Consider the following 25,815-nt stretch of genomic DNA (forward strand, 5'->3'; position numbering starts at 1 on the left):
AAATTCTGAAACTTTAACCTGGTGCAGTAAGTTCAGTAAATAAAATGTGGCATTTCTGCCAATATTTGTTTTTAGGGTTTAGTTCTCCTTAAAGATATAGGAAGTGGTTTGATTACTTATTAAATCAGGAAAGGAGTTAGCCCAAATTAGAACGGAAGGATGTTCATTTTCAGAAAAGATCAAAATCGAGTAGGCTGCAGAGGAATCCTACAGTAGTCATGGCAGTATTGCAGGGGCTGTTAAAGAGGATTGTGACTCCCAAAAGCAGGTCAGCAGAGTACCTCCATGACAGAAGTCCCTGTTTTACTATGGGCCACGTACAGTACGTTACTCATCTGCACTATTGATGAAGCATCCACTGGTCAAAGGGAAGAGATTGAATTGGGACAGAAGCAAGAATGGTGCACATTGATAAAGGGTGATGAAGGCAGCAGACTGACTTTTATCTACTGGCAGAAGTAACTTTGCCATCTGAGAAAAAGACCCATGTGCATCTTTAATGTGGAAATAAGTGATGTGTCTCCCCTCTTTTCTTTTGCATATTAAATCCACATCATGTGCTGTGTTCTTGTTGTTTCTTAAGAATACTGCAGTGTAAAGATTCACATATATTTAAAATACAAGTAGAGTTTTTAGAAGGAATGGGAAAGGAAAATTCAATTTTGTCAGAAAACCATTTCAATAGAAGCAAATAATCATTTTGCAATTGCAGTTTAATGTCTGCCACTCCTAATCTGGATATTTGACATATGTCTATGTGTTTGAAAGTCAATCTCTGTATTTGCAAAGGGCTAAACAGATTAGTGTCCCTTTAAATTTTTGTTTTTTGAAAGCTTCTCCCAAACCCCTCTGTGCAAATTCTACATCCCTTGTGACTTAGAGAAATATTACCCCATGGGAGGTTAATGTTTAATGAGGGTTGTCTTCTAACATTTGTCCTGTCTGAGTCGTCACGGACATCGCACACTTTGTGCACCAAGAAGGAAAGGAGCAGTTGTGTGAGACTGAACTCATGGCTGATGGTAAGGACAGATGCTAGGGCTCTGGAACCAGCAATTAATATTCTATATTTTTTTATACAAATAACTAGATTACTCTTCATTTTGCTTAAACCTTGTGAAAACATTGTTTGCTGCCCTGCCTTTTCTTACATTTATTATTTGTCTATCCCAAAAACTTTATTTCCATGCCACCTCTGCTGGGCACCTGCTCTACATACGCTCTTTACCTACAAATATAGCCTTTTGATGTTTCTACAGGTTTATTTTAGAAAGTACAAAGGAACGTGTTTTGGTAAATTCATTTTATTGTTGCAGATTTATGAGGAAAATCCTCTTCTTGTAAATGTTATAACATGAATTATGAAAAAAAATGATGGTGCATGCTGTTTGAATGTATTACTGCTTTTTACACAATTCATGAATGATATGCAATGCTAAAAAAGTAAAGAGGGTATTACATTATTTTCACATTGCTTAATGAATAAAACATCTGGGACTGACCTTGAATGTGTCCTTTCTTGTCATCTGTACTCCATGAATGCACTGCATTGTGCTGTAAGATATTAAACAGTATCTGGATCCCATGCAACAATGTGGCATCACTGGATTTAATGTGTCTGATCTTTTTTCTAACTGTGAAAAAAGTATGTGTTGTAGGTGCTATATTACACTAATGCATTAAATGTATCGGATTGCTTTCTATGCACAAGTATCATTTAGCAACTACAGTGAAACCTCAATTTTAAGTACCATGATTTTCCTGCAATTTACATTTTTTATTTGTGGTCCCACCAATTTATAATGCATTTCAATGGGTGCATTGTAATGTAATGTTTTCCCGTTTTTTACATCAAAATTTTGTCCTGATGTACCCAAAAGCTGCTTTTTTCCTCTATGAATGTTATTATTTGTGAAATAAATAGTTTTAAAATATTAACACGATGTATAATGTGCCATGCTTCTGCCTGTAAATGGTAAATTCCAATTAGTCTGCCCCTTATACATTCCTGCACCAATCACTTAGTGCTTTAGTTTGTAAATGTGCCCTGCACATGCCCCCATAGTGTACATTAACGCTGCAATGCTTAAAGGGATACTGTCATGGGAAAAAATTTTTTTCAAATGAATCAGTTAATAGTGCTGCTCCAGCAGAATTCTGCACTGAAATCCATTTCTCAAAAGAGCAAACAGATTTTTTTATATTCAATTTTGAAATCTGACATGGGGCTAGACATTTTGTCAATTTTAAACAGTGACTTGTGCCTGCACTTCAGGAGAGAAATGCTTTCTGGTAGGCTGCTGTTTTTCCTTCTCAATGTAACTGAATGTGTCTCAGTGAGACATGGGATTTTACTATTGAGTGTTGTTCTTAGATCTGCCAGGCAGCTGTTATCTTGTGTTAGGGAGCTGCTATCTGGTTACCTTCTCATTGTTCTTTTGTTTGGCTGCTGGGGGGGGGGAGAAAGGGAGGGGGTGATAATCACTCAAACTTGCAGTACAGCAGTAAAGAGTGATTGAAGTTTATCAGAGCACAAGTCACATGACATGTGGCAGCTGGGAAATTGACAATATGTCTAGCCCCATGTCAGATTTCAAAATCTAAAAAAATCTGTTTGCTCAGAAATTTTTTTTTCCCATGACAGTATCCCTTTAATGCTTGTCATTAACACAGTAAATAATGTATCACAAAGTAAAACTGACTCCCAGGGGCGATCCTGGCACCTCTGCCGCCTGAGGAAGCAGCAGTTGCTGCTGCCCCCCCCTGGAAATTCGCTCTTAAAGTACCAGGAGCAGCATTTTTGCCGCCTTTGGTACCTAGTGGGACGCTGCCGCCTGAGGAGACAGCCTCAAAGCACCCCTGCGGACTCCTGTATGTATGTATGTATATTTTTATTTGTAAAGCGCTCCTTGAGGGCAAAGCACTGTACAACAAAACAATAAATTAGTAGTAACAAACAAGGGGTCATTGGAATAAAAAGTAACAATAAGTGCATTATTAGAATACAATTCACATAAATATAAGATATAATTACAATGCAGATTAAGTGCTCAGTGTCAAGGAAACAAAAGGCTAGAGGACCCTACCCCGTAGGGCTTACAGTCTAATGGTGTGCTTAATCCTGTGCTTATATCCTTTCAGTACTTGAAGAAAAAATTACTTTAACACATTTCCCTTATTTTACATTTTCCCAGGTTTTACAAAATTTTTTCTTGGTCCCCTGAAAATTGTAAAATGGGGGTTCTACTGTATATAAGCGATGAACAGGATGTGTGATAAATACTGGACATAGTGTTCATGGGCACACACCAGGACAGACTGGAAATAAACTGTGATTAATATACATGTAAAGACTGATGGAAGGATAGATGGACAGACTTCTCTAATGTTTATCTGCAACATATGTCACTGTGTACTCATATCTCTATTGACCTGCATTAGTGGCACATTAGCTCTGGAAATGGGATGCATGTGTCAAGCGCCTCTCTAACTCAGAGTCATCTCCATTTCTTTGCCAGCTCAGGACGACATGAGTCAGATGCAAGACAAGTTCACCTATGGTAAGTTTTAAACTGATGTGAGTCAAGAAGGGTTACTGCAGTTGGCAAAAATGTTTTAATGGTATTGATGTCTAAGGCACGGATGAATATTCTGTAACTGTACAAACAGTAGAAAAAATTATGTGAAAATGGTAAAGAAGGTTTTGTTTGTAAGATGACAATGAAAAAAAATAATTTTGAGGCACTTAATAAATTACATTAAAATATTTTTAAAGGTATATATGTAAATATAAGTGCCATTGTTTTATGAGATCAGCAGTGCAAAAAGACACAATTCAATTGCAAATACATTCATAATTATAAAATATTGAGGATGGTCATTTATGAGGCCAAAAAGACAAATTCATCAGTACATCAACACAGAGGGCTATATAAATGAATTAAAAGGGCGAGAGGGCTTTCCAAGTAAGCCGTGAAGTGCTTTTTTTATTGAAACAAGAATGCCAAAAACAGATTATCTAAAACTCTAAATATTTAATTACAAGGGGTGCAGAGGGTTGAGTTTAATACTAATCTGGCATGTAACCCCCAGGCCATGACATACTGTAGTTTTGGAATATATTTTGAAATCACTGTAATTCCACCATGCATCATACTGTTCTAATTTCACTATTACTTCACATGTTTTTACTCTATTTTCCCGTTCCACATGGAATGTACTTTTAGCTCATATTCTCTATTGAATACCTACTGTATATTGCATTTCTATCTTTGTATTTGCAGACTATGAGACAATCAGGAAAGGTGGTCTCATCTTTGCGGCAATAGCCTTTGTGGTTGGAATGCTGATTATTTTCAGTGAGTACTGATATCTGTTAAAACTTCTGTCTACCTGTCTAATAGTTACATAGTTCTTTTTTAAAATTATCTTTATAATGGCCCAACAGTAAACGTATTTCAGAATGGCTTTGACTTTAATATTGGAGCAGATAATGGAGCTTATTAACCACTACAGAGAATATAAAAGAAGGTGTCAGGCTACTAGTAGACAGGCTACTAGTGGAAGGCTACTAGTAGACTACTTGTAGTAATAATAATAATAAAGCATAATACTAAGAGATGGGAATAACAGTAATCCCCTTACCCTTATGTATGTTATTATGTAACAAATAAATGTATTTATTTCTTGAAAGCATAAGGCATAAAGCTAGCATTCTATGTCATTCTCACCCTGTCAGGTGGCAGATTCCGTTGTGGGAGGAAAAAGCAACTAAGGTAAGTTCCCTTCATTAATTTCTTGGTTTTGTAATTCCAAGTACATTGCTTCCACTGTGTTCACACTGATGATTTTCACTTAAGTAGAAGCCAAGTGAACTAATATCCCCATGTCTCCACAGAGCCCTCAACGACGATATGTGATAGTGTGGATAACCTTGAACATCTAGGCTGGTGAGATGAAAACAATCTCTAGCACCAAACTATCTGTGTTCTATCTATCTATCTATCTATCTATCTAGTATCTATCTATCCACATATTGGGGAGCAAAGAATACAGCTTTCACTCAATCAAAGTGACAAAATGTAACAGTTGAAGATGAAATACCAAGAAATGTTTAGAATAATAGACCTTTAGGTTGGAGTGTTTTCTGAATGCTTATCAGTACAGATAGATAATCGATTTTTTAAACAGGTGATAAAGGGACTGTGATTATAGCTTTATAGGCTCCCATTATCACATGGAAAAATAGCGTTTTGGTATATGATGCTTATATACAACCCTTGAGTAAGGGGTAAAATGCAAAAATCCACCATTTTACACCAAGGTCAAACACTACTATAGTTCATATAAACAAGCTGCTGTGTAGCAATGGTGGAAATTTAAAAAAAGGCTATTTGGCACAGGTTAAATAGCGGATAACACCATTATGTTCTACAGAGTTTATCTTCTGTGTAACCTGAGCCTTTTCTCCTTTGAATGGCTGCCCCCCCTTGCTACACAGCAGCATATTTATATAAACAATAGTAGTGTTTCTGAAGCAAACACAACAATTTTACCAGTGCAGGGCAACACTGCATTATATTTGTATTACTTTAAAACACTTATTTTTTGATGTTACTGTTCCTTTAAGAATGGGTCTGTGTTGCAGCTGTGCCGTGCCTTGCAGGCTGCATCAAAATCCCCTGCCACAATAGCTCTGTAATTGAACACTAATTGGTGAGATTTTGTGCCCCATAGTGCTTGTGGCAGAGATTTCATAAATGACCCCTATAGTCTTTATAATATCACACACACACATGGAAGAAAAATCCTGTCAGTTTCCACTTGCATGAGAAGAATAGTAAAACGCTATTGTTAAAGTTGGGGAAGTATGCATCATGTATGTTTTCAGTTAGAAATAGAGTAACTGGCCAATAAATTGTCACTAATATTTAAAATGCCCCTGGTCAGAATTTTGGTGACATCAGTCACTATTACCTGATTATCGTCTCCAGAAACTCCTAGATAATGACATACATTTTGCTTTCCACACCAGGTTGCAGATGGAAGATGTGTACATCTCAGATCCAAAAACCAGTGACAATCTAATGCTCCTTGCTTACAAGGATTTCAGTCAAGATGTATAAAAAAAATTCATTCTTCTGTAAACAAGAACCACTATTTTGTATACAGGACTTTTGCTGCGTTGCCTCATTCAGATGCCTCTTTTCTAAAACTGCCTGACTTTGCCATGCCTAAGAATTTTTAAATTATCTAACAAAATAGCCCTCATACCTACAAAGTCTCTATGCAATGACGTGCCTTCTGACTAAAGATTTTACTTGGATTTTATTGGACCTGTTATTCAAAATGCTTTGGACAATAGGTTTCTGGATAAAAGCATTCCCATGATGTGAGGAAGCATACTATATGCCTATAAAAATATTTGAGAGCTGATTTATGAAAGTGTTACACTGACTGCACCAGCAAAGTTAACCAGAACAACCAATCAAATATTTGCTTTCATTGTTTAAGTTGTACTAGATTGATAGCCTGTTGCTATGGGAACTGCACTGGTGCAATTTAGCACCTATGTTAGTAAACAAACCTTTCCAGCATAAATGGAGAAAAGAGTCCAAAACATGTTGCATTTCTAAGACTGACTACTGCATTCCAACTTTTCTGATTATTTTATTTTACACTTTTATATTACACTTATATTTGCAGACACTCTAAATGATATTTTGTCACAAACAGGTGAGAGCTGGGGTTGCTTGTTATTACTATGTGAGGCTTTGTAGAAAGTGAGAACCCCTGCTCTAGAGTACAATAATCTGTATTATGTAAGCAGAACATTCAGGCTTAAACGATCATGTTTAAGATACAATCTGTATAACTTTACAAGCTATAGTATCCTTGCATTTACAACTTACATCCTCTGAGTTGTATTGCTGATTGTGCACAAAATATTTTGTTAGCCTTTGCATATTATGAGGAGCTGTTCAAACAATTGTTCCTTTTCCTTCTTTCGCTTTAAAAGGAATTTGAAGGACTCATACTGTAATCTAGATGCATTTGCACATCTGCTAGTTATACTGTATATTGAATTATTAAAGGAGGCTGTGTTCTCAAACTGTGTCAATTGAATTATGTGACATGAGTCTATTTGAACCTCAGAGAAAAGTATTCTGTGAGAGAAGAGATGAAATAATAGGTTGTCACAAAGTACTAGCCTTTCAGAAATCTTTTCTTCATCACAGAAAACAAGCAAGGTGATTATGGTTCCTAGAAATCAAAAAATATACAAAAATTTATTAGAGAATATGAACAGTGGGAAAGACAAGACCAGTCAGGAAGACAACAGAAGATGCTTAGTGACTCAGTCACCGACTTCTATTGATAGTGGATCATGAAAATGAGTTAGAGAAATTGATGAAGACTAAGGAACATTTTGATAGTGATTGAATATAGCTCAGATAAGTATGCACTAAAGCTGAAATCAGTTGGTGGGAGTCAGCCTCACAGCAAAATGATATGGCAACAGCCCAATGTGACAGGCCTTTGCCAGACTTCTAAGTGAAGACTCACTAATACTGGATCTTGGTTACCTTTAATATTGTGCTTTTAATGAAAATAATTCAGATGTAGTGATGGGCGAATTTATTCGCCAGGCGCGAATTCGCGGCGAATTTGTGCGATTCGCGTCCAGCGAATAAATTCGCGAAACGCCCGCGAAAATTCGCCGAAAAAATTCGCCGGCGTCAAAAAATTTTTTTTCAAAAAACGGACGCCGGCGTCAAAAACGAGACGCCGGCGCCGTTTCGCTAATTTTTCGCCGTTTCGCGAATTCCGCGCGAAATTCGCGAATTTTTCGGCGAAGCGAAACGGCGCAAATTCGCCCATCACTATTCAGATGTATTAAATAACTGGGGAATCCAGCAGTTTCATCAAAATGCCTATTTATTAAAACATTCCCTGCCATTTTTTATGAAAATGTTCCTGACAGTCAGGAAAAATCTTCAAAAATGAAACAACCAGTCAGAGGGTTTTAAGGTAATAGCTGGGTTTGGGTGCACTTCAGCAGAGGGAGTTTGCACCACAAATCATCAGGCTGGCACATACCGGACAAATGTAGTAGAAAACCAGGAGCCATAGATAAACAATTAAGAAGGGGTTAACACAGTCACCAGAGGATAATTAATGAAAGCCTATGATCCAGGGAATCTTATTAAAATAGGAGAAATAAATGATGCAAAATACAGGAAAATGATGCAAGATACAGTAGCCTGTCTCATTGTGCTGATGATCTTCTGGCAAGACTAAGACCCCAAACAAGAGTTGAAAGTAACATTGTAGTCAGGGCTGGAATTAGGGGTAGGCAAAAAGGAACAAGCCTAGTGGTGCTAGACTAGAGTGGAACTTAAAATAAAAAAACCACACACACACACACAACGTTCTAAAATGGCCCTGATCATTTCATAAAATACAGGAATATGGACCTGGATCATAACACTTGAATAGAGAACTGGCTGTGCTACCACAGGTGACACATTTTCACTGACGTGACTCATTGTGCATTGAGCTTGTACATTATTATTTCTTCAAAACTGTATCTTTGTGCATCCCCTTGCGTTTGTTACAGTCTGCTACAGTGTATGTCAATTTTTGTTTTTGAAATTGAGGATACTGCCTGTGCATTGCTGTAATTGCGTGTCACTTATGGGCAGATTTATCAAGGGTCGAAGTGAAAATTCAAATTAGAATTTTTGAGTTTATTTATGGCCAGACATGTCAAATTTGACTAGGGAATTGTTAAAATTAGATTTTAGTTTTTTGAAAAAATTCGAATTCGATTTTCGAGATTTATGATGCATTTGCCCTTTAAGAACTTGAATTCAAATATTCGCCACCTAAAACCTGCTGAATTGCTGTTTTTAGTCAATGGGACATGTCCTGGGATCAATTTGGAGTTGTTTGCAGCCTTCCTGACATTCGAGTTTTCGGGTCAATCCTACACACCGAATTTGGAAAATTTGATTTGTTTAATAAATTTCGAGTTCTAAATTCGACCCTTGATAAATCTTCCCCTTAATGTTATCATGCACGTAAGTTTGCTGCATTTATATGTCATTAAGCGTGTATATACAAATCTCTTTACTTGAGTATATGAATGGCTTCTTCTGGAAGATATGTGTCTCCTTTAAACCACAAAGATATATATCTTGCCAAATATCTCTGAGCCCTTTTGCATATAACTTATCATAACTAACATATCTCTAAAGACCATTTATAAGGATATAATTCACAGGATATTCATGGTTCTTGTGTATAATATACATATTTACACAATTCCGATATCCATCTCTCCCCTCCAGCTGAAGTAGTCAGTTTTCTCTATTTTTCACACTCCTCCTAATTAGGTGGCATTGCGCGCGCGTGTGTGTGAAACCCCACTAGTCAAATACGTCTTTCGGAACTCTTTATACCCTGGCATATACTTCATAATGGACTGTACTTGTTGAGGCCTATGTTTCAAGCTTTCTGTAAATGATTTACTCCAGATTAACCATATAAAATATGTTGTAAAGTTACCACCATCTCCAGGGCCTTCATGGAAAATAGATGTTCTATAATTTAATTATTTTGCACTGACTTTGCAGGCGCAAAGACCCTTGTCAGAAATATGCCATGTGCAGGCAGCATGTTAAAGCACAAATACCTTTAATAAATGTCATCAGCAACTACCCATTTTTTAACCACCAGCAACTGAGGTTTTAATGACTCCCAAATGTCATTAATGGTTATAGGTCTCTGCAAGCATTACTGCTATATAAACAACTTCTAAGGGAAAAAATAGCATAACTACTATTCAAATGCATGCATGTGACAAAGACCTCAACATATGATGAACTCTGGTCTATAAGGTTTCTAAACAATATCAAATGACATGGAAAGAATTTAGTTTGTGATTTGTGTTAGATGAAAGAATGAAACTATGAGGAAAGACAGAGGTTATTTTCCCTGGAAAAAAAGGCGCTTGTGAGGGGACATGATTACACTTTATAAGTACATTAGAGGACATTATAGACAAATAGCAGGGGGCATTTTTACCCATATAGAGGATCACCGTACCAGAGGCCACCCCTTCAGACTATAAGAAAAACACGTAGGTGTTTCTTTACAGTCAGGTCAGTGAGGTTGTGGAATGCACTGTCGGGTGATGTTGTGATGGCTGATTCTGTTAATGCCTTTAAAGGGGAAGGAAACCTAGTCGGCGCAAACCCCCCACCCCCCCTCCTGTTTGTTGCCCACCCTCCCTCCTCCCCCCTGGCCTACCCGTCCCGCTGGGCAAATGCCCCTAACTTGTTACTTACCCTTCTGCGCAGGTCCAGTCCAGGGAGTTCACCGACGACATCTTCTTCCACGCGATCTTCTTCCTGCTTTGAATGGCGCATGCGCAGTAGGATCGTTTCGCCGGTACGATCTACTGCGCATGCGCGTGACTTTCGGCGCATGCGCAGTAGATCCGTACCGGCGAAATGATCCTACTGCGCATGCGCCAAAACGCCGTTCACAGCAGGAAGAAGATCGCGCGGAAGAAGATGTCGTCTGTGAACTCCCTGGACTGGACCTGTGCAGAAAGGTAAGTAACAAGTTAGGGGCATTTGCCCAGCGGGACAGGTAGGCCAGGGGGGAGGAGGGAGGGTAGGCAACAAACGGGAGGGGGGCCAGGGGGGTTTGCGCCGACTAGGTTTCCTTCCCCTTTAAGAGTGGCTTGGATGATTTCTTGGACAAGCATGATATCCAAGGCTCACAAGAAAGAAATGCAAACACAATATAGTGTAGTAGTTTTTAAATCGAATGAAATATATAACCACTTGTGCGGTAGTTAAACGATGTGGTTTTGGGGTCTTCCACCAAGGGGTTAAAAGGCCATTTTTCCGTGCTTTTGATAAATAGTGTGGCCACCTCCTGTGTGGGGCAGTGGGTACTTACAGACGTTTATAAATATCACCCGCATATAATAAAATCCTTTGTCCTATTCTTGGTGAGTATGTGGGGCAGTGGGTACTTACAGACGTTTAAAATTATCACCAGCATGTAATAAAATCCTTTATCCCAGTCTTGGTAAGCTCCAGGTTTCTAAAAAGCATATGCTAAAATCGTGTAAAAACTTCTTTAATAGATTAAAAAGATAAAAACATAAATTGCACTCACATGTGTGTGCTTAATATAAGCATAAAAAGCAGTTAGCATTGGGGTTTCTCAAGTCCTGCGGTCCATTTAGATGTTAAGTTTTGCCTGGCGTTTGTTGGTAAGACACGCTGATCCTGGTCCCCCTCTGATGACGTCACTGCTCAGCCGACGCGTTTCGTCTATTGCGACTTTTTCAAGGCTTGTAGTTTCTTAGTGCGCATATGCGCCTTTTTAAGACGGAGCTTAACCATGGACGCGCATGCGCACCTCTTCTTCATTTGGAACGCACGCGTCTCCATGGCAACCCGCCAATCTACATTACACGATAATGGCATAAGCTATTGGAAAAAGATTAAGATGAAGTTTCTTAGCGATCTAAAAGAATAAATTAGCCTGTCCTTTGGCATATCATTAATTTGGCTTATATGTGGTATAGCAGTCTATGGTTGCCATGGAGATGGTATCACACAGCGCCTTCAGTTGAGGTTAACATGAGCAACCATGGCCAAACTGGAATTCTTGTGTATACATATTTAAAACAGTATATTCATTATAAAAGGCAGTATATTCATTATTATTACAACATTCCACATCTTGCCTAATTTCATTAATTACATCCCTAATTATATATAAGAGGGCTACTGTTATTATATATATTTAATGTTTTTTTGTTTTTTTCTTTCTTTATAGGAATGCTCTTAGATTTATGTCAATATTTAGGCCTTTAGGTACAAACGTTTCCAACATGTGTATCCATTTGCTTTCGCATTGTAAGGTTTTTTTCTCTAGATTTCCTCCTCTCCATTTATTTTTTACTTTTTCTAAGCCCCAAAATGTTAGGCCTGTCGGGCTCATTTTATGATGCTCTTTGAAGTGTTTGGAGACACTATGGTTTTCCTTCCCTTTTTTTATGTTATTTATATGCTCTCGGATACGTTCTTTCAATGTACGATTTGTTTTGCCTACATATTGAAGGCCACAAGGGCATTGTAGGCAGTATATGACATTTGTGGTGGTGCAGTTTATATTGTCTTTAATTTTAAATTCTTTATTATTTGCATTTGATTTGAATATTTTACTTTTTTTTCCGAATTGACAGGCTTTACATAGAGAACAGGGATAGAAACCAGGCCATGTGCATTCCTTTGATCTTTCTGCGGTTTTTGTTGTTTCAACATAATTTTTAGTAAGCATCTGCTGTAGATTATTAGATTTTTTAAAAACCACTCGTGGTTGTTCTGGGAGGGTATCTTTTAGATCTACATCACATTTCAGTATATCCCAATGTTTCTTAATTATGTTCCCAATTTCATTGGCCAGGGGATTGTAAGTTGTTGAAAACACTAGTTCTGGTTGCCTATTCTCCTTTGGTTTTTTTCTTTCTATAAGTTTTGTTCTGTCTATTTTATTTACTTTTTCTCTCGATTGTTTTATTGTACTATCTTTGTATCCTCTCTCTTTGAACCTTTTGCCCATAATATCCAATTGTTTGTTCATTACCCCATTCTCACTGCAATTTTTCTTTATCCTACACATTTGACTATACGGGATACTTCGTAGCCATTGCGGGTGGTGGTTACTTGTGGATGTTACATAGTTGTTTGCATCTACCTCCTTAAAAAACGTTTTAGAGTGTATTACAGAGTCTTTTATGTAAATCTCGAGGTCTAGAAAATTTATATGTTGTGTGTCATGAGTCAACGTGAACTCTAAATTTGATTTAGATTGACTCCCCTACTAGCAATCTGTCTCAATATATAGACAGAATGCTACAAAAATATGTAGTGTCACTCCCAGCTTATTTAAAGGACTCTACTGAGGTTATTCAAATTTTACAAAACATTCGATGGGAACCAGGAATGATATTAGCAACCTTGGATGTTAAATCTCTATACACGTCGATAAGACACGTCCAGGGAATGAAAGCCACTGCACATTTTTTGGAGGGTGATGAATCAATACCAAACAGCCAAAAGGAATTCATCCTAAAAGGTATTGAATTCATTTTGGAACATAATTTCTTCTGGTTTCAGGATAAATACTATCTTCAGGTATGTGGGACAGCCATGGGAACAAGATTCGCACCCAGCTATGCCAATCTACATCTAGGATATTGGGAGGAGCAACATGTTGCCCCTGTCCTAAAGAGGGGTGCGGACTTGTTCCTATGGCGTCGCTACATAGACGATATTATCCTAATTTGGAAGGGGTCAGAAGAAACCCTTTTGGAATTTACCACTTCCTTAAACCAGAATGATTTAAATTTAGAGTTCACGTTGACTCATGACACACAACATATAAATTTTCTAGACCTCGAGATTTACATAAAAGACTCTGTAATACACTCTAAAACGTTTTTTAAGGAGGTAGATGCAAACAACTATGTAACATCCACAAGTAACCACCACCCGCAATGGCTACGAAGTATCCCGTATAGTCAAATGTGTAGGATAAAGAAAAATTGCAGTGAGAATGGGGTAATGAACAAACAATTGGATATTATGGGCAAAAGGTTCAAAGAGAGAGGATACAAAGATAGTACAATAAAACAATCGAGAGAAAAAGTAAATAAAATAGACAGAACAAAACTTATAGAAAGAAAAAAACCAAAGGAGAATAGGCAACCAGAACTAGTGTTTTCAACAACTTACAATCCCTGGCCAATGAAATTGGGAACATAATTAAGAAACATTGGGATATACTGAAATGTGATGTAGATCTAAAAGATACCCTCCCAGAACAACCACGAGTGGTTTTTAAAAAATCTAATAATCTACAGCAGATGCTTACTAAAAATTATGTTGAAACAACAAAAACCGCAGAAAGATCAAAGGAATGCACATGGCCTGGTTTCTATCCCTGTTCTCTATGTAAAGCCTGTCAATTCGGAAAAAAAAGTAAAATATTCAAATCAAATGCAAATAATAAAGAATTTAAAATTAAAGACAATATAAACTGCACCACCACAAATGTCATATACTGCCTACAATGCCCTTGTGGCCTTCAATATGTAGGCAAAACAAATCGTACATTGAAAGAACGTATCCGAGAGCATATAAATAACATAAAAAAAGGGAAGGAAAACCATAGTGTCTCCAAACACTTCAAAGAGCATCATAAAATGAGCCCGACAGGCCTAACATTTTGGGGCTTAGAAAAAGTAAAAAATAAATGGAGAGGAGGAAATCTAGAGAAAAAAACCTTACAATGCGAAAGCAAATGGATACACATGTTGGAAACGTTTGTACCTAAAGGCCTAAATATTGACATAAATCTAAGAGCATTCCTATAAAGAAAGAAAAAAACAAAAAAACATTAAATATATATAATAACAGTAGCCCTCTTATATATAATTAGGGATGTAATTAATGAAATTAGGCAAGATGTGGAATGTTGTAATAATAATGAATATACTGCCTTTTATAATGAATATACTGTTTTAAATATGTATACACAAGAATTCCAGTTTGGCCATGGTTGCTCATGTTAACCTCAACTGAAGGCGCTGTGTGATACCATCTCCATGGCAACCATAGACTGCTATACCACATATAAGCCAAATTAATGATATGCCAAAGGACAGGCTAATTTATTCTTTTAGATCGCTAAGAAACTTCATCTTAATCTTTTTCCAATAGCTTATGCCATTATCGTGTAATGTAGATTGGCGGGTTGCCATGGAGACGCGTGCGTTCCAAATGAAGAAGAGGTGCGCATGCGCGTCCATGGTTAAGCTCCGTCTTAAAAAGGCGCATATGCGCACTAAGAAACTACAAGCCTTGAAAAAGTCGCAATAGACGAAACGCGTCGGCTGAGCAGTGACGTCATCAGAGGGGGACCAGGATCAGCGTGTCTTACCAACAAACGCCAGGCAAAACTTAACATCTAAATGGACCGCAGGACTTGAGAAACCCCAATGCTAACTGCTTTTTATGCTTATATTAAGCACACACATGTGAGTGCAATTTATGTTTTTATCTTTTTAATCTATTAAAGAAGTTTTTACACGATTTTAGCATATGCTTTTTAGAAACCTGGAGCTTACCAAGACTGGGATAAAGGATTTTATTACATGCTGGTGATAATTTTAAACGTCTGTAAGTACCCACTGCCCCACATACTCACCAAGAATAGGACAAAGGATTTTATTATATGCGGGTGATATTTATAAACGTCTGTAAGTACCCACTGCCCCACACAGGAGGTGGCCACACTATTTATCAAAAGCACGGAAAAATGGCCTTTTAACCCCTTGGTGGAAGACCCCAAAACCACATCGTTTAACTACCGCACAAGTGGTTATATATTTCATTCGATTTAAAAACTACTACACTATATTGTGTTTGCATTTCTTTCTTGTGTCTACCCTGAGCTTTTAGCGCTGGTATATCTTCAATTGAAGAAAAGGTTGTTTGCATTTTGGTCGATCTGAGGGAGAACAGGTCATATACCGGCAAAGGGAGTGAACTGCAGAACCTTGGGATCTTGCCTTCCATTTACATGATATCCAAGGCTACTGTGATTTAAGTATTTTGATTTTTAATTTAGTATTGGTATATATACATAGTATTGGTGTATATATGGTTTATATGTGAGTGTATATATTGTATAGCTATGTGTTGAACTTGATAATATACATCTGGTGACACACTAGGCACTGGCCAACATGGTGCATCGGCACATTACATTTTTAAACCTGCCCAAAATTGAGCAACATTTATAGTATGTCAACCCACGTGGACACATCACCCCCCCCCCCCTTTTGTTGTACAGTGTGTGCAAAATGTGGCAGGGGCAAAAGAGCCGAGACTAGGGGGTAGATAGAAGAGGTACTTGCCCAGCACCCACACGATGGTTGCACCCTAGGCAGGTGCCTTTTCTGCCTACCCCCAGTTCCCAATTTCATCTGTGCATGTATAGCCTTAACAAGAGTGAGCAAGGGTTAGGAAAATGGCACACAGGGATATACAGGTGTTTTATTAGGTATTTTTCTGGTGTGCACATTTTTGTCTGTATGACTGTATCAATTTATATACAGTATCCTGTTAAAAAATCCAAGAGGGAACCTAATAGGTAATGCTTATGAATTACCTATTAGGTTGTTTAGGGATGGATTCATTGCTTAAATGGAGGTTAATTAGTGAAGCGGTGCTGCCCCCTCCACACTCCTTTCTTAAACTTTGGGGTCAGAGCGGGTCAAGGAAGGGCACAAAGAGCCACATTTTTGTTTTAAAAAAAAGGTAACTGGCCGCTCACTTCTGCCTGAGGCAAGGATCTAACCTTGCCTCATGGCAAAAGCGGCCCTGTATATATTTACCCTCTTCTTGCCAACTACATTGGTTTTAATAGTTTGCAATTTTGCACTAGAGGGCAGCAGCACCCTGCTTGATTCACCATCTTACTTGTCAGACCATCAACTATGTGCATTTTCATTTGCAGTAGCAATGGCATGATTATTTTTAAAAAAATCCATTTTCCAGCATTTTTCCAACAAGAAATATGCTTTCTTGGACAAAGTTATTATTGTAGAATATGCTAAACATCAGAAACACATGTAGTTTTATAAGTGGTGTTAGTGAAAAAGGCAGGTTCCACATATACCATGCATAGTGAGCTCTGAGGCTGCATCTGATTAAAAAATAAACATACAATAAAATATTATCATCCACATGAGAAATTATCATATTTAGGAGGAAAAATATGGCAATGTCCAGGAAAAATGTCCTGGAGGCTGAAAGTCTCTTATCCTGATATCATTACAGTTCTCAGTAGCAATATTGTTTAGATTTGCAGAGCCTGAACACAGACTTTTAATGAAAATTGCCTTGTGCTTTTATATGGCCTTGAAATGTCTTAGTGACTTATAATACCCTTATATTTTACAATAGGGGGTACATAATTTGCAATAAGGAACTGCAAATAAAGCTATCATTATTACATTAAAATGAATGAATTACTTATATCAGAAAAAAAAGCAACATACAAGAGTATAAGGATCCACAAAATTTTTTGAATGGCTTTGTGGTAGTGGTGCCCCCCAGTAGAATGGTTCTGCAGAAGAGGCAGGTCAGCCTGGGGCACAGGGAGACTCCCGTAGAGAACACAGAGAGCTGGACAAAGCCTCTATCAGATATGGATATCAATAATGTACACAAATGATGGCATGATGGGCATCAGCAGTGCATTTTCTAGGATAGATAATCTGTACCTATGCCAGCGGCAACCAAAAGAATCCATCATATTGCCCCATTTGTATCTGTTCCAGCAGTAGCCAAAAATCCATCATATTGCCCTCAAACATCTGTGTACCTGTGCCAGCAGCCACCATATTGCCCCATGTACCTGTGCCAGCAGCAGCCATTCCCATATATTGCCCCCAATCTGTACCTGTGACAGCATCAGCCAATCCCTTATATTGCCCCCAATCTGTACCTGTGCCAGCATCAGCCAAAAAATACACACTATTGCCTCCATATATGTACTTGTGCCAGCAGCAGCCAAATATCCATCATATCATCTGTTTACCTGTGCAAGTAGCAGCCAAGATATTGCCCACAAATATGTACCTGTGCCAGCAGCTGCCAAAAGGGAGCTGGGAGTGATTCTGTCTGGAACAGGGGTTTTTATAAATATGAAAAACTATTAAAGGCCAAGCAAATCAGGTTTTAAAAAAGAAAGAAAGGAAATTCCCCTTAAAAGTGTGCCCCCCCCATGATTGTGCCCTAGGAGGGCGCCTACTCTGCCTGCCCCTAGTTCCAGCCCTACAGGGAGGGAAGACAGAACAGAGCAGGAGACAGGGAAAGCTCTCAGTCTAATATGTACTACATACAGTGACACAGTGCTGGTGCCCCATTAGCATTTTGTATAAGGTGTGAACAGGTGAACAATGTGGCAGTTTCAGTCTGGGTCTCAGGTAGAACAGTACAGGCCTTTAGTATATAAACAATAGAGGTGTCACAGGTGTGAACAATACAGGGGGATCACAGGTGTGATACAGGGGATTAGAGTCTGAATTTGAGGTTTAAACAATGCAGGGTGCAGTTTATCTCTACAGTGTGTGTTGGGAAGTGTTTTAAATAAATAAAAAATATTAAGAAGTTGATTGTTAGTTACCCAGTAACCCAAACCCCTACCCTCCATAGTCCCCCCTCGCTGCTCCCCCCACACAGGAGTTAACACAAGTAAATACCCCATAGCTGGTAATTACCCCTTGTCGCAGAGTCAGCAGGTGGGGCCATCTGTAGCCGCTTCCGTAATCTTCGGGTCTTCTGCTGGCGCTTCTGTAATTTTCGTCGCTTTTGGCTCATGCGCAGTTTTAGCGAACTGGGAAAATGCTCCAACTGTGCATGCGCTCATACGGAGCTTCCTTGCTGAGATTACCAAAGCAGATAAAAATTAGAAACACCACCAGCAACTTTATTACGTTCACTCATATGTCTTGCTGTCCACTTTTTATAACAGTTGCTTCATTGTATTTATTATCCAATTTGCAACATAATTTCATGTATGACCAATAGCCAGACATATGTAAAGATCGTAAGTGTGAGTTGGATCCCTTATCCATAAAAAACATTATCCAGAAAGTTCAGAACTATTAAAATGGTAAAAACTAGAATGTTAACGGCACTTCTGGACTTGTTTTAACGCGTTTCGGGATAACGTCCCTTAATCATAGGCTAAATTTCCATTACAGACAGCTGTGTTTTTATACAAAATGTTTTAGTGACCCCTAGTGGTTTTAATTTAAAATGCTTTTTATTTTAAATATATTAAAATACTTTATGAAACTGTTAAAATATAGAATGCCAGAAATATATATAAACAAAAATTGACTCTCATAAAAGTAATTAAAAACCAAACAGTGTATCTGTATGCCCCTTCAAAAATGTTATAATACCTAAGTACGCTTCAATGGATACGTATTGGGATTTCACTCTATTAGCTTATTGGCTCATTTTTTTGCTCATTTTTTTTTTTTTTGCCTTATTACGGTCTTGTTAGGGTGTATTTGCTTCCTTTATGCCTCTTCTGCAAATATGGTCTATTGAATATATCAATCTAAACCGTTTTTGTGGGGGGAAATAGGGGGGGGAGGTTTGAAAATACATAAGTCTATGTTCTTAACCTATATCATTTAAAGGATATTGTACCTATGTATTATTGACTCACTGGATACATTTATTCCATTCAATTGCAATTAATGATTCAATTCTTAATATAGATAACTAATGCCATGTCTATAATTGAGGCCATTTGGAATTCTGGTATCCAACTTCAGGATCCAGAATGCCTCTCAAATTCAATCTGTGAATGAAATCCCCTCCCCTCATCGGAACTTTTACTTGTTCTGTTACCCTTAGGTAATTTACCCTTAGGTCATTGATGCCATTGGGGGAACATGTTATGAAATGTCTCCCAACCGGAGTGGTTCCCTCTTTATTCACTATGGTCCTGATGTGTTCCCTTATTCTATCTTTAAGTGGCCGAGTGGTCCTACCTACATATTGTTTATTACATTGTCCACATTCTAATAAATAGACAACATTTTTTGTGTTGCAGTTATAAAAACCTAAATTCTTAAAAGACTGGCCTGTGATGTTTGATTTGAACTCCTTGCCCTTGATGATGACTGTACCGGTTCTGCAAATTGTTGCCCGACATCTGTAGGTGACCTTGACCGACAAACTTTGATACAGCCAGCTACAGTATGTAATGCAAGGCAGCCTATGCAAGCTAAAGAAGGATGCAGTACCAACAATCTTTAAAACACAGATCTTAATATACCGATACTGGAAGACGCAGAGAGTGGACCACCACACAAAGAAATTCTTCAGATCTGAATATTCAAGATCAAACTTACATCATTACTGAAGGTAAAATTTTCAAAAACATTCCTAAAAAAGAAAAGAAAAGATTGTTTTTTACAAATACGTCAGAGTGATTGACTTTTAAAATCAAATCTTCCTAAACTTTCACTAAAAAGAGTAAAAATAAAGATGTACAATGTGTGCTGTTATATCCCCAAGACGAGACTAACATCAAAGAATCTCTTGAAGACCATAGTTACTTGCATTTTCCATCTGTTATGTATCGTTACAAATTCAAAAGGGAAACTACTGAAATGGAATCTACCTCCTTTAAATCGAGTCAGGAAACTATTTCAAGCCCACACCAATTATGTGCCACCAGGATGGGATATAGAGGACTCTGTCTATGATAAAATGTTTGAGCAGCAATATTTAAATAAGAGAAAATTTATTGTTTACGAAAGTTGTTTAGACAAACTATTAGGTAAACTTTCAACATGTTATATTTAACATGTACGTCATTGAAAGAAAGATAAAATTGAAGGCACAATATTAACAGTTACTGGAACAAGTTTGAATGGCAGCAACATTTTGATTAAACAATCAAACAAAATTGCAGCTGGCAATCTTCAGCTTGCAGCCTCCATTTTATTTAGTGGGTTAAATTTCAATAAAGTGGCTGAGTTAATGGAGATTTGCTGAATACCAACAATAGCAAAAACACACATACTGTTGCTATCAAAAAATGTTTTCTATTTCCAGCGATTGACAAATTTTGGGAAGAAGAGAAACAACAACTGTAGAATATGCCGTACAGTTTTGGTCTCCATCACTCAAACAGGACATTATTGTATTAGAGAGGGTACAGAGAAGGGCAACTAAGCTGGTAAAGGGAAAATCTTAGCTATGAGGAAAGACTGGCCAAATTGGGGATGTTCACGCTGGAGAAGAGGCGCTTAAGGGGTGATATGATGACTATGTATAAATATATAAAGGGATCATATAACAATCTCTCTAATGCTTTATTTACCAGTAGGTCTTTCCAGCTGACACGAGGTCATCCATTCCGATTAGAAGAAAAGAGGTTCCGCCTAAATATTCGGAAGGGGTTTTTTACAGTGAGAGCTGTGAAGATGTGGAATTCTCTCCCTGAATCAGTTGTACAGGCTGATACATTAGATAGCTTTAAGAAGGGGTTGGATGGCTTTTTAGCAAGTAAGGGAATACAGGGTTATGGGAAATAGCTCATAGTCCAAGTTGATCCAGGGACTAGTCCGATTGCCATTTTGGAGTCAGGAAGGAATTTTTCCCCCTCTAAGGCAAATTGGAGAGGCTTCAGATGGGTTTTTTTGCCTTCCTCTGGATCAACTGGCAGATAGGTAGTTAATAAAAAAAAAAAAAAAGGTTGAACTCGATGGACATGTGTCTTTTTTCAACCTTACTTACTATGTTACTATGTAACAGTGTTTTCAAAATAGTAAAGAGCAGTCATTATGTTTATCAGGAGATGGACAATTTGATAGCCCTGGGCATTTGGCTAAATACTGTATATATAGTTTCATAGACTCGTTAAGTGACAAAATTATTGATTTCAAAATAGTTCAAACTGCAAAAAATCTGGTCTTCTAGAAAAAGTTTTCAAGAATGCTTGTATGAAATATTAAATCAAGGATTAGATGTAGCCATTATTACAACTGACAGACATCCTAGCATTACAAAGTTGCTAACATGATAATATTGACCATCAATATGATATTTGGCATTATACCAAAAGCCTGAGAAAAAAACCGATCTCTGCTAGTAAAAATAAAAAATGCCAAGATATTGCATTGTGGGGGTCAACCAATTAGTAACCATTTTTGGTGGTCAGCAAAAAATTGCAAGCAAGACCCTGATCTTCTTTATTCAAAGTTGACATCTATCCTTCATCACATTGCAAATGAATTGAGAATGGAACATCTTTTGCATGTGACCATCCACTAATGATGGAAGAGGAGACAAAAGCACACAGCTGGATTAAAAAAGATATTCCGGCATATGAGCAGATTGTAAAAATAATCGACTATTACAGAATTATATTATGCATTTAAATCAATTTTGCCATACAGGTCATTAAAATTCAGACCTAAAAAAATCACTTTGGCATTGATGGAAGGCAGAATGATATTTTTGGAAAGCTATTCCTGTTATGGGAAATTGCAGCTAGACAGTATCTACACTAGCTGCAATTTCCCATAACAGGAATACCAGAAGGGAACAAGCACATGTTAGCTTTCCAAAAAAATATCATTCTGCATCGGGGAGGAACTGCAACACTGTTTCCCCTAAATTTGGATAGCTAAACCAATTTATAAACCTACCACAAATAAGCACATGTTAGAATTTTTGTTGGATTCCATGAAAATTGGTAGTGGAAAACGTCACCTGAACTGGCAAACAAAAAAAAATTGGTTCCAAAAACATTGCTTGACAGAAAAACACGATAAAGAAGAAGTGAATAGAGAACATTTATCTTGTTTTATGAATAATTAGGATTTAACTTTTTACTTTGTAATTGTATAACATTTATAATGATATTTAAATTGTGCAAAAGTTACATCATATTTCAGCTCATTAAATTTGTAAATATTATTTGTCATCAAACTGAAATATGAGGGATTATTTTTTTTTTTAATACTTTTCTTCCTAGCCTATATCAATCCTAGCAAAAATAAAGAATTATGCTACTAGTAAAGGTATGACAGATGGGCTCCACTCCATTCTATAAGTAAATATACCACCCAATTAAAGAACTGTAATTACAAACTTCCTGATAAGGGATGAAGAAAACTGACACGGTGTTATGGTCAGTCCTACACTCAACTTTCATCTGATTTATTAAGAATTCTATTGCTTCATTATACATTTTACAAAGGCACTAAATTTTACCTGCAACTTTCCATTGTTTGTTATAGTTCATAAAGGAGCAGTGACCAGCTCCCTGTTGTAGCTCCCACCATTTCAGCTATAGTCAGGTGATCCAATAGGTGTCTAATAAAAGGGCAGCCAAGTTTGGGAGTTTTACTTTGAAAGCAGCATAAGTAATTTGCAGGTAAAACTTAGTCCCTTTGTAAAATGTATAATGAAGCAATATCAGGGATGACTTTGACATTTTATATATATATATATATATATATATATATACACCCAGAAAATTTCCATATGAATGCTGTTTAGATAAAACGGATTATTTTATTAAATCATTTTAAAATACTGTATCAACAACTCCCCAAGTGGAGCCTTACATGTTTCATGCTTACGTAGCACTTAGTCATAGGCAATTTAATAAAATAATACTTTTTATCTAAAAAAGCATGCATGTGGAAATTTTTTTAAGTAATGGCTATACCTCTGTTTTGTCACTAGAGGACCCCAGCATGCTATTATTGGTTAACCTATGTCTATTTCCAAGAAAATTAGTTAGACAGTTGGCTGACCCATTGACTTACAAACCCCTCACTGGTGACCATACAGTAAAGTTCAAAAGTGAACTGGATAGTTTTCTAAGCATGGCACATATGGCGGGTTGGATTGATGCCGATGCATTAAGTTACATGACCACGGATCATCCACACAGCCCCATAATTTACACTTTACCCAAGATACACAAATCCCAATCTGCACCTCCAGGCAAACCAATAATTTTTGCTGATCAGCTTCAACACAAATTAACCACTTCTTGCAACCTTGTAACCGTAATTCCATCTTACACACAGGATTGACACGTGTTATCAAGAAGTTACAAGAGCTGGGGGAGATTCCCATAAAAAGCATTCTCATCACTATGGACATTAACAGCTTAAACACGGTCATCCCTTCATAATCAAGGCATCGAGACTTGTAGGAGAGCTTTGCTTAAAAATATAGAAGGTCATGTTCCATGTTAATTTCTATTACAATAGCTTGATATATATATATATACACACATATTTATATATATATATATATATGTATAATGATCGAAGGATGGACCAGCACTCCAGTTCAAATAAATAATCGTGCTTTTATTTATCACCGTGCATCCAGGATGCACGGTGATCCAGGATGCACGGTGATAAATAAAAGCACAGAGTTAATTGACAGAGTTATATTATTAAAAATCAGGCAGACATCTCCTATTTTGCGCATTTTGCCCTTGCAGCCAATTAGGGTAGAACTCGACGCTACGGCTTGAGCAGACACGTCGCCATGCGATGAAACGCATGCGACGTGTCGGATGTTCAGAAGTGAAGGAGAAATCGCAGGTAGGAACTACATTTATCCGACTGTCGGATGAAAACACTGAACGCTGTGTCTTCATTCGACAGTTGGATAAATGTAGTTCTTACCTGCATTTCATCTACCCTTACAGGTACAAGTTCTTACTGTTTTGTCAGTCTTCAACTTGTGCCTGCTATGCTCAGCTGCTTTACTGAACCCTCAGATCTGTTCGGGTCCAGGCTGAGAGGGTTAATTGATCCGTGCATGTAGAGAGGCGCAACTATTGTATATTCTCCTATAGGTCAGTTAATAAGTCATCTGACCTATAGAAACATTGGCTGGGCTGGCTGCTGAGCGACTATGTTAATGTGCAGCAGTTGAGGACCCAATAAGGGGGAGGGAATTCTTGTCAGTGGGCACTCGGCTCCTGCACACACTTTGTGCTGCAAAGGCTCAAGTCAGTACTGATGTTGCGATTTTTTACATGCCGTGTAATTGCACATCAGTCTTCTTTATTTCTATTTGTATAATGGAAAGGTCCCAGCGGCCCATTTACATTAGGAAGAGGGCAGCCCATTGGGCATTTGCCCAATCTCACAAATGGCCAGCCCGTGCCTGCTACGGTTTGACCTGTTTTACAAATATTTATTGAAATTGTATATGTATTAGGACCTTAAATTACCTCCTGGGCCCCCCTCTGTAGTTACATCCCTGGTGACAGGCAAATCTGTACCATGCGAAACAGTAAAAATCTATTTTCACATATATTCATTTATTTTTTTTTACTTTTTCACTGCACGTATGGCTATGTTTGGGCTACTTCTGACGTGCCTCTTGGCTAGTTTGGTAGCTGACTTTGGCTGGTTTTGAAAATTAGACCTGGCAACCCTGAGTGTAACTGAAATGCCAGGGCCTCGTAATTTATATCTCATTTCAGACCTGATCACTTCTTCTAATAAACCAATATAAAAAGTAGTGTATAATTGTCCCAGGGCATAGAAAGGAAAGTGATGTTGCCCATTGGCTTTTTGCAGAGAGCACAGCTAACAGGTGCAAATAAGATACTTTGTAACAATTTTGAGACACAAAAAAACAGTTTAGATAAGGAGAATAATTTTCAAACTTTCATAACCTGTCAAATTCTGTAAAATAAACATGGTAATTAAGGGGTGTGACCACAGAAAGGGGCGTGGTAAAAAATCGCTTTTCTACGTGCTACAAAAAATTGTTGTCCCTCTTTTTACTTCCAAAATGTTGGGAGGTATGAGACACCCAGATGAGGAGCAGTCACGTTGCCCAGTGGCAAAACTTTTCCACGGATCACTGCTGAACAGCTTGAGTCCTGCTACTGCTGCTTGTCAGGAATAATCGAAGATTCACAGTCAAAAGCAGTTCAGAACAAAGGCTAATTCTGTGCGAGACTATTCCGTTACAGGTGAGTCCTGACGAGCCCTATCCATGCATATTCATTAGCAGACGTGCCTCCCAATACAACGCATGCAGATAAACTCATTTTACACAATGAGAACGAGCGTGGCTTTGCAGGCAAGACCTATAGAATCACTGGATTTAGGGGAGGGCTGGGCAAGGCAGC

At 37.8% G+C, this 25,815-nt stretch overlaps 1 protein-coding gene across 1 annotated transcript; it reads left to right on the top strand.

The window, feature by feature from the left end:
• The first annotated feature begins 977 nt into the window (after window positions 1-977).
• On the top strand, window positions 978-7,111 carry fxyd2.S (FXYD domain containing ion transport regulator 2 S homeolog). Its single transcript, NM_001088082.2, is given in 6 exon segments — window positions 978-1,022; window positions 3,519-3,560; window positions 4,284-4,358; window positions 4,739-4,775; window positions 4,898-4,949; window positions 6,035-7,111. Coding segments are annotated over 5 exon segments (186 nt in total). The 5' UTR covers window positions 978-1,012; the 3' UTR covers window positions 4,920-4,949; window positions 6,035-7,111.
• Window positions 7,112-25,815: the final 18,704 nt, after the last annotated feature.

Source organism: Xenopus laevis, chromosome 7S (genome assembly GCF_017654675.1).
Source record: "Xenopus laevis strain J_2021 chromosome 7S, Xenopus_laevis_v10.1, whole genome shotgun sequence".
NCBI classification, from domain to species: domain Eukaryota; kingdom Metazoa; phylum Chordata; class Amphibia; order Anura; family Pipidae; genus Xenopus; species Xenopus laevis.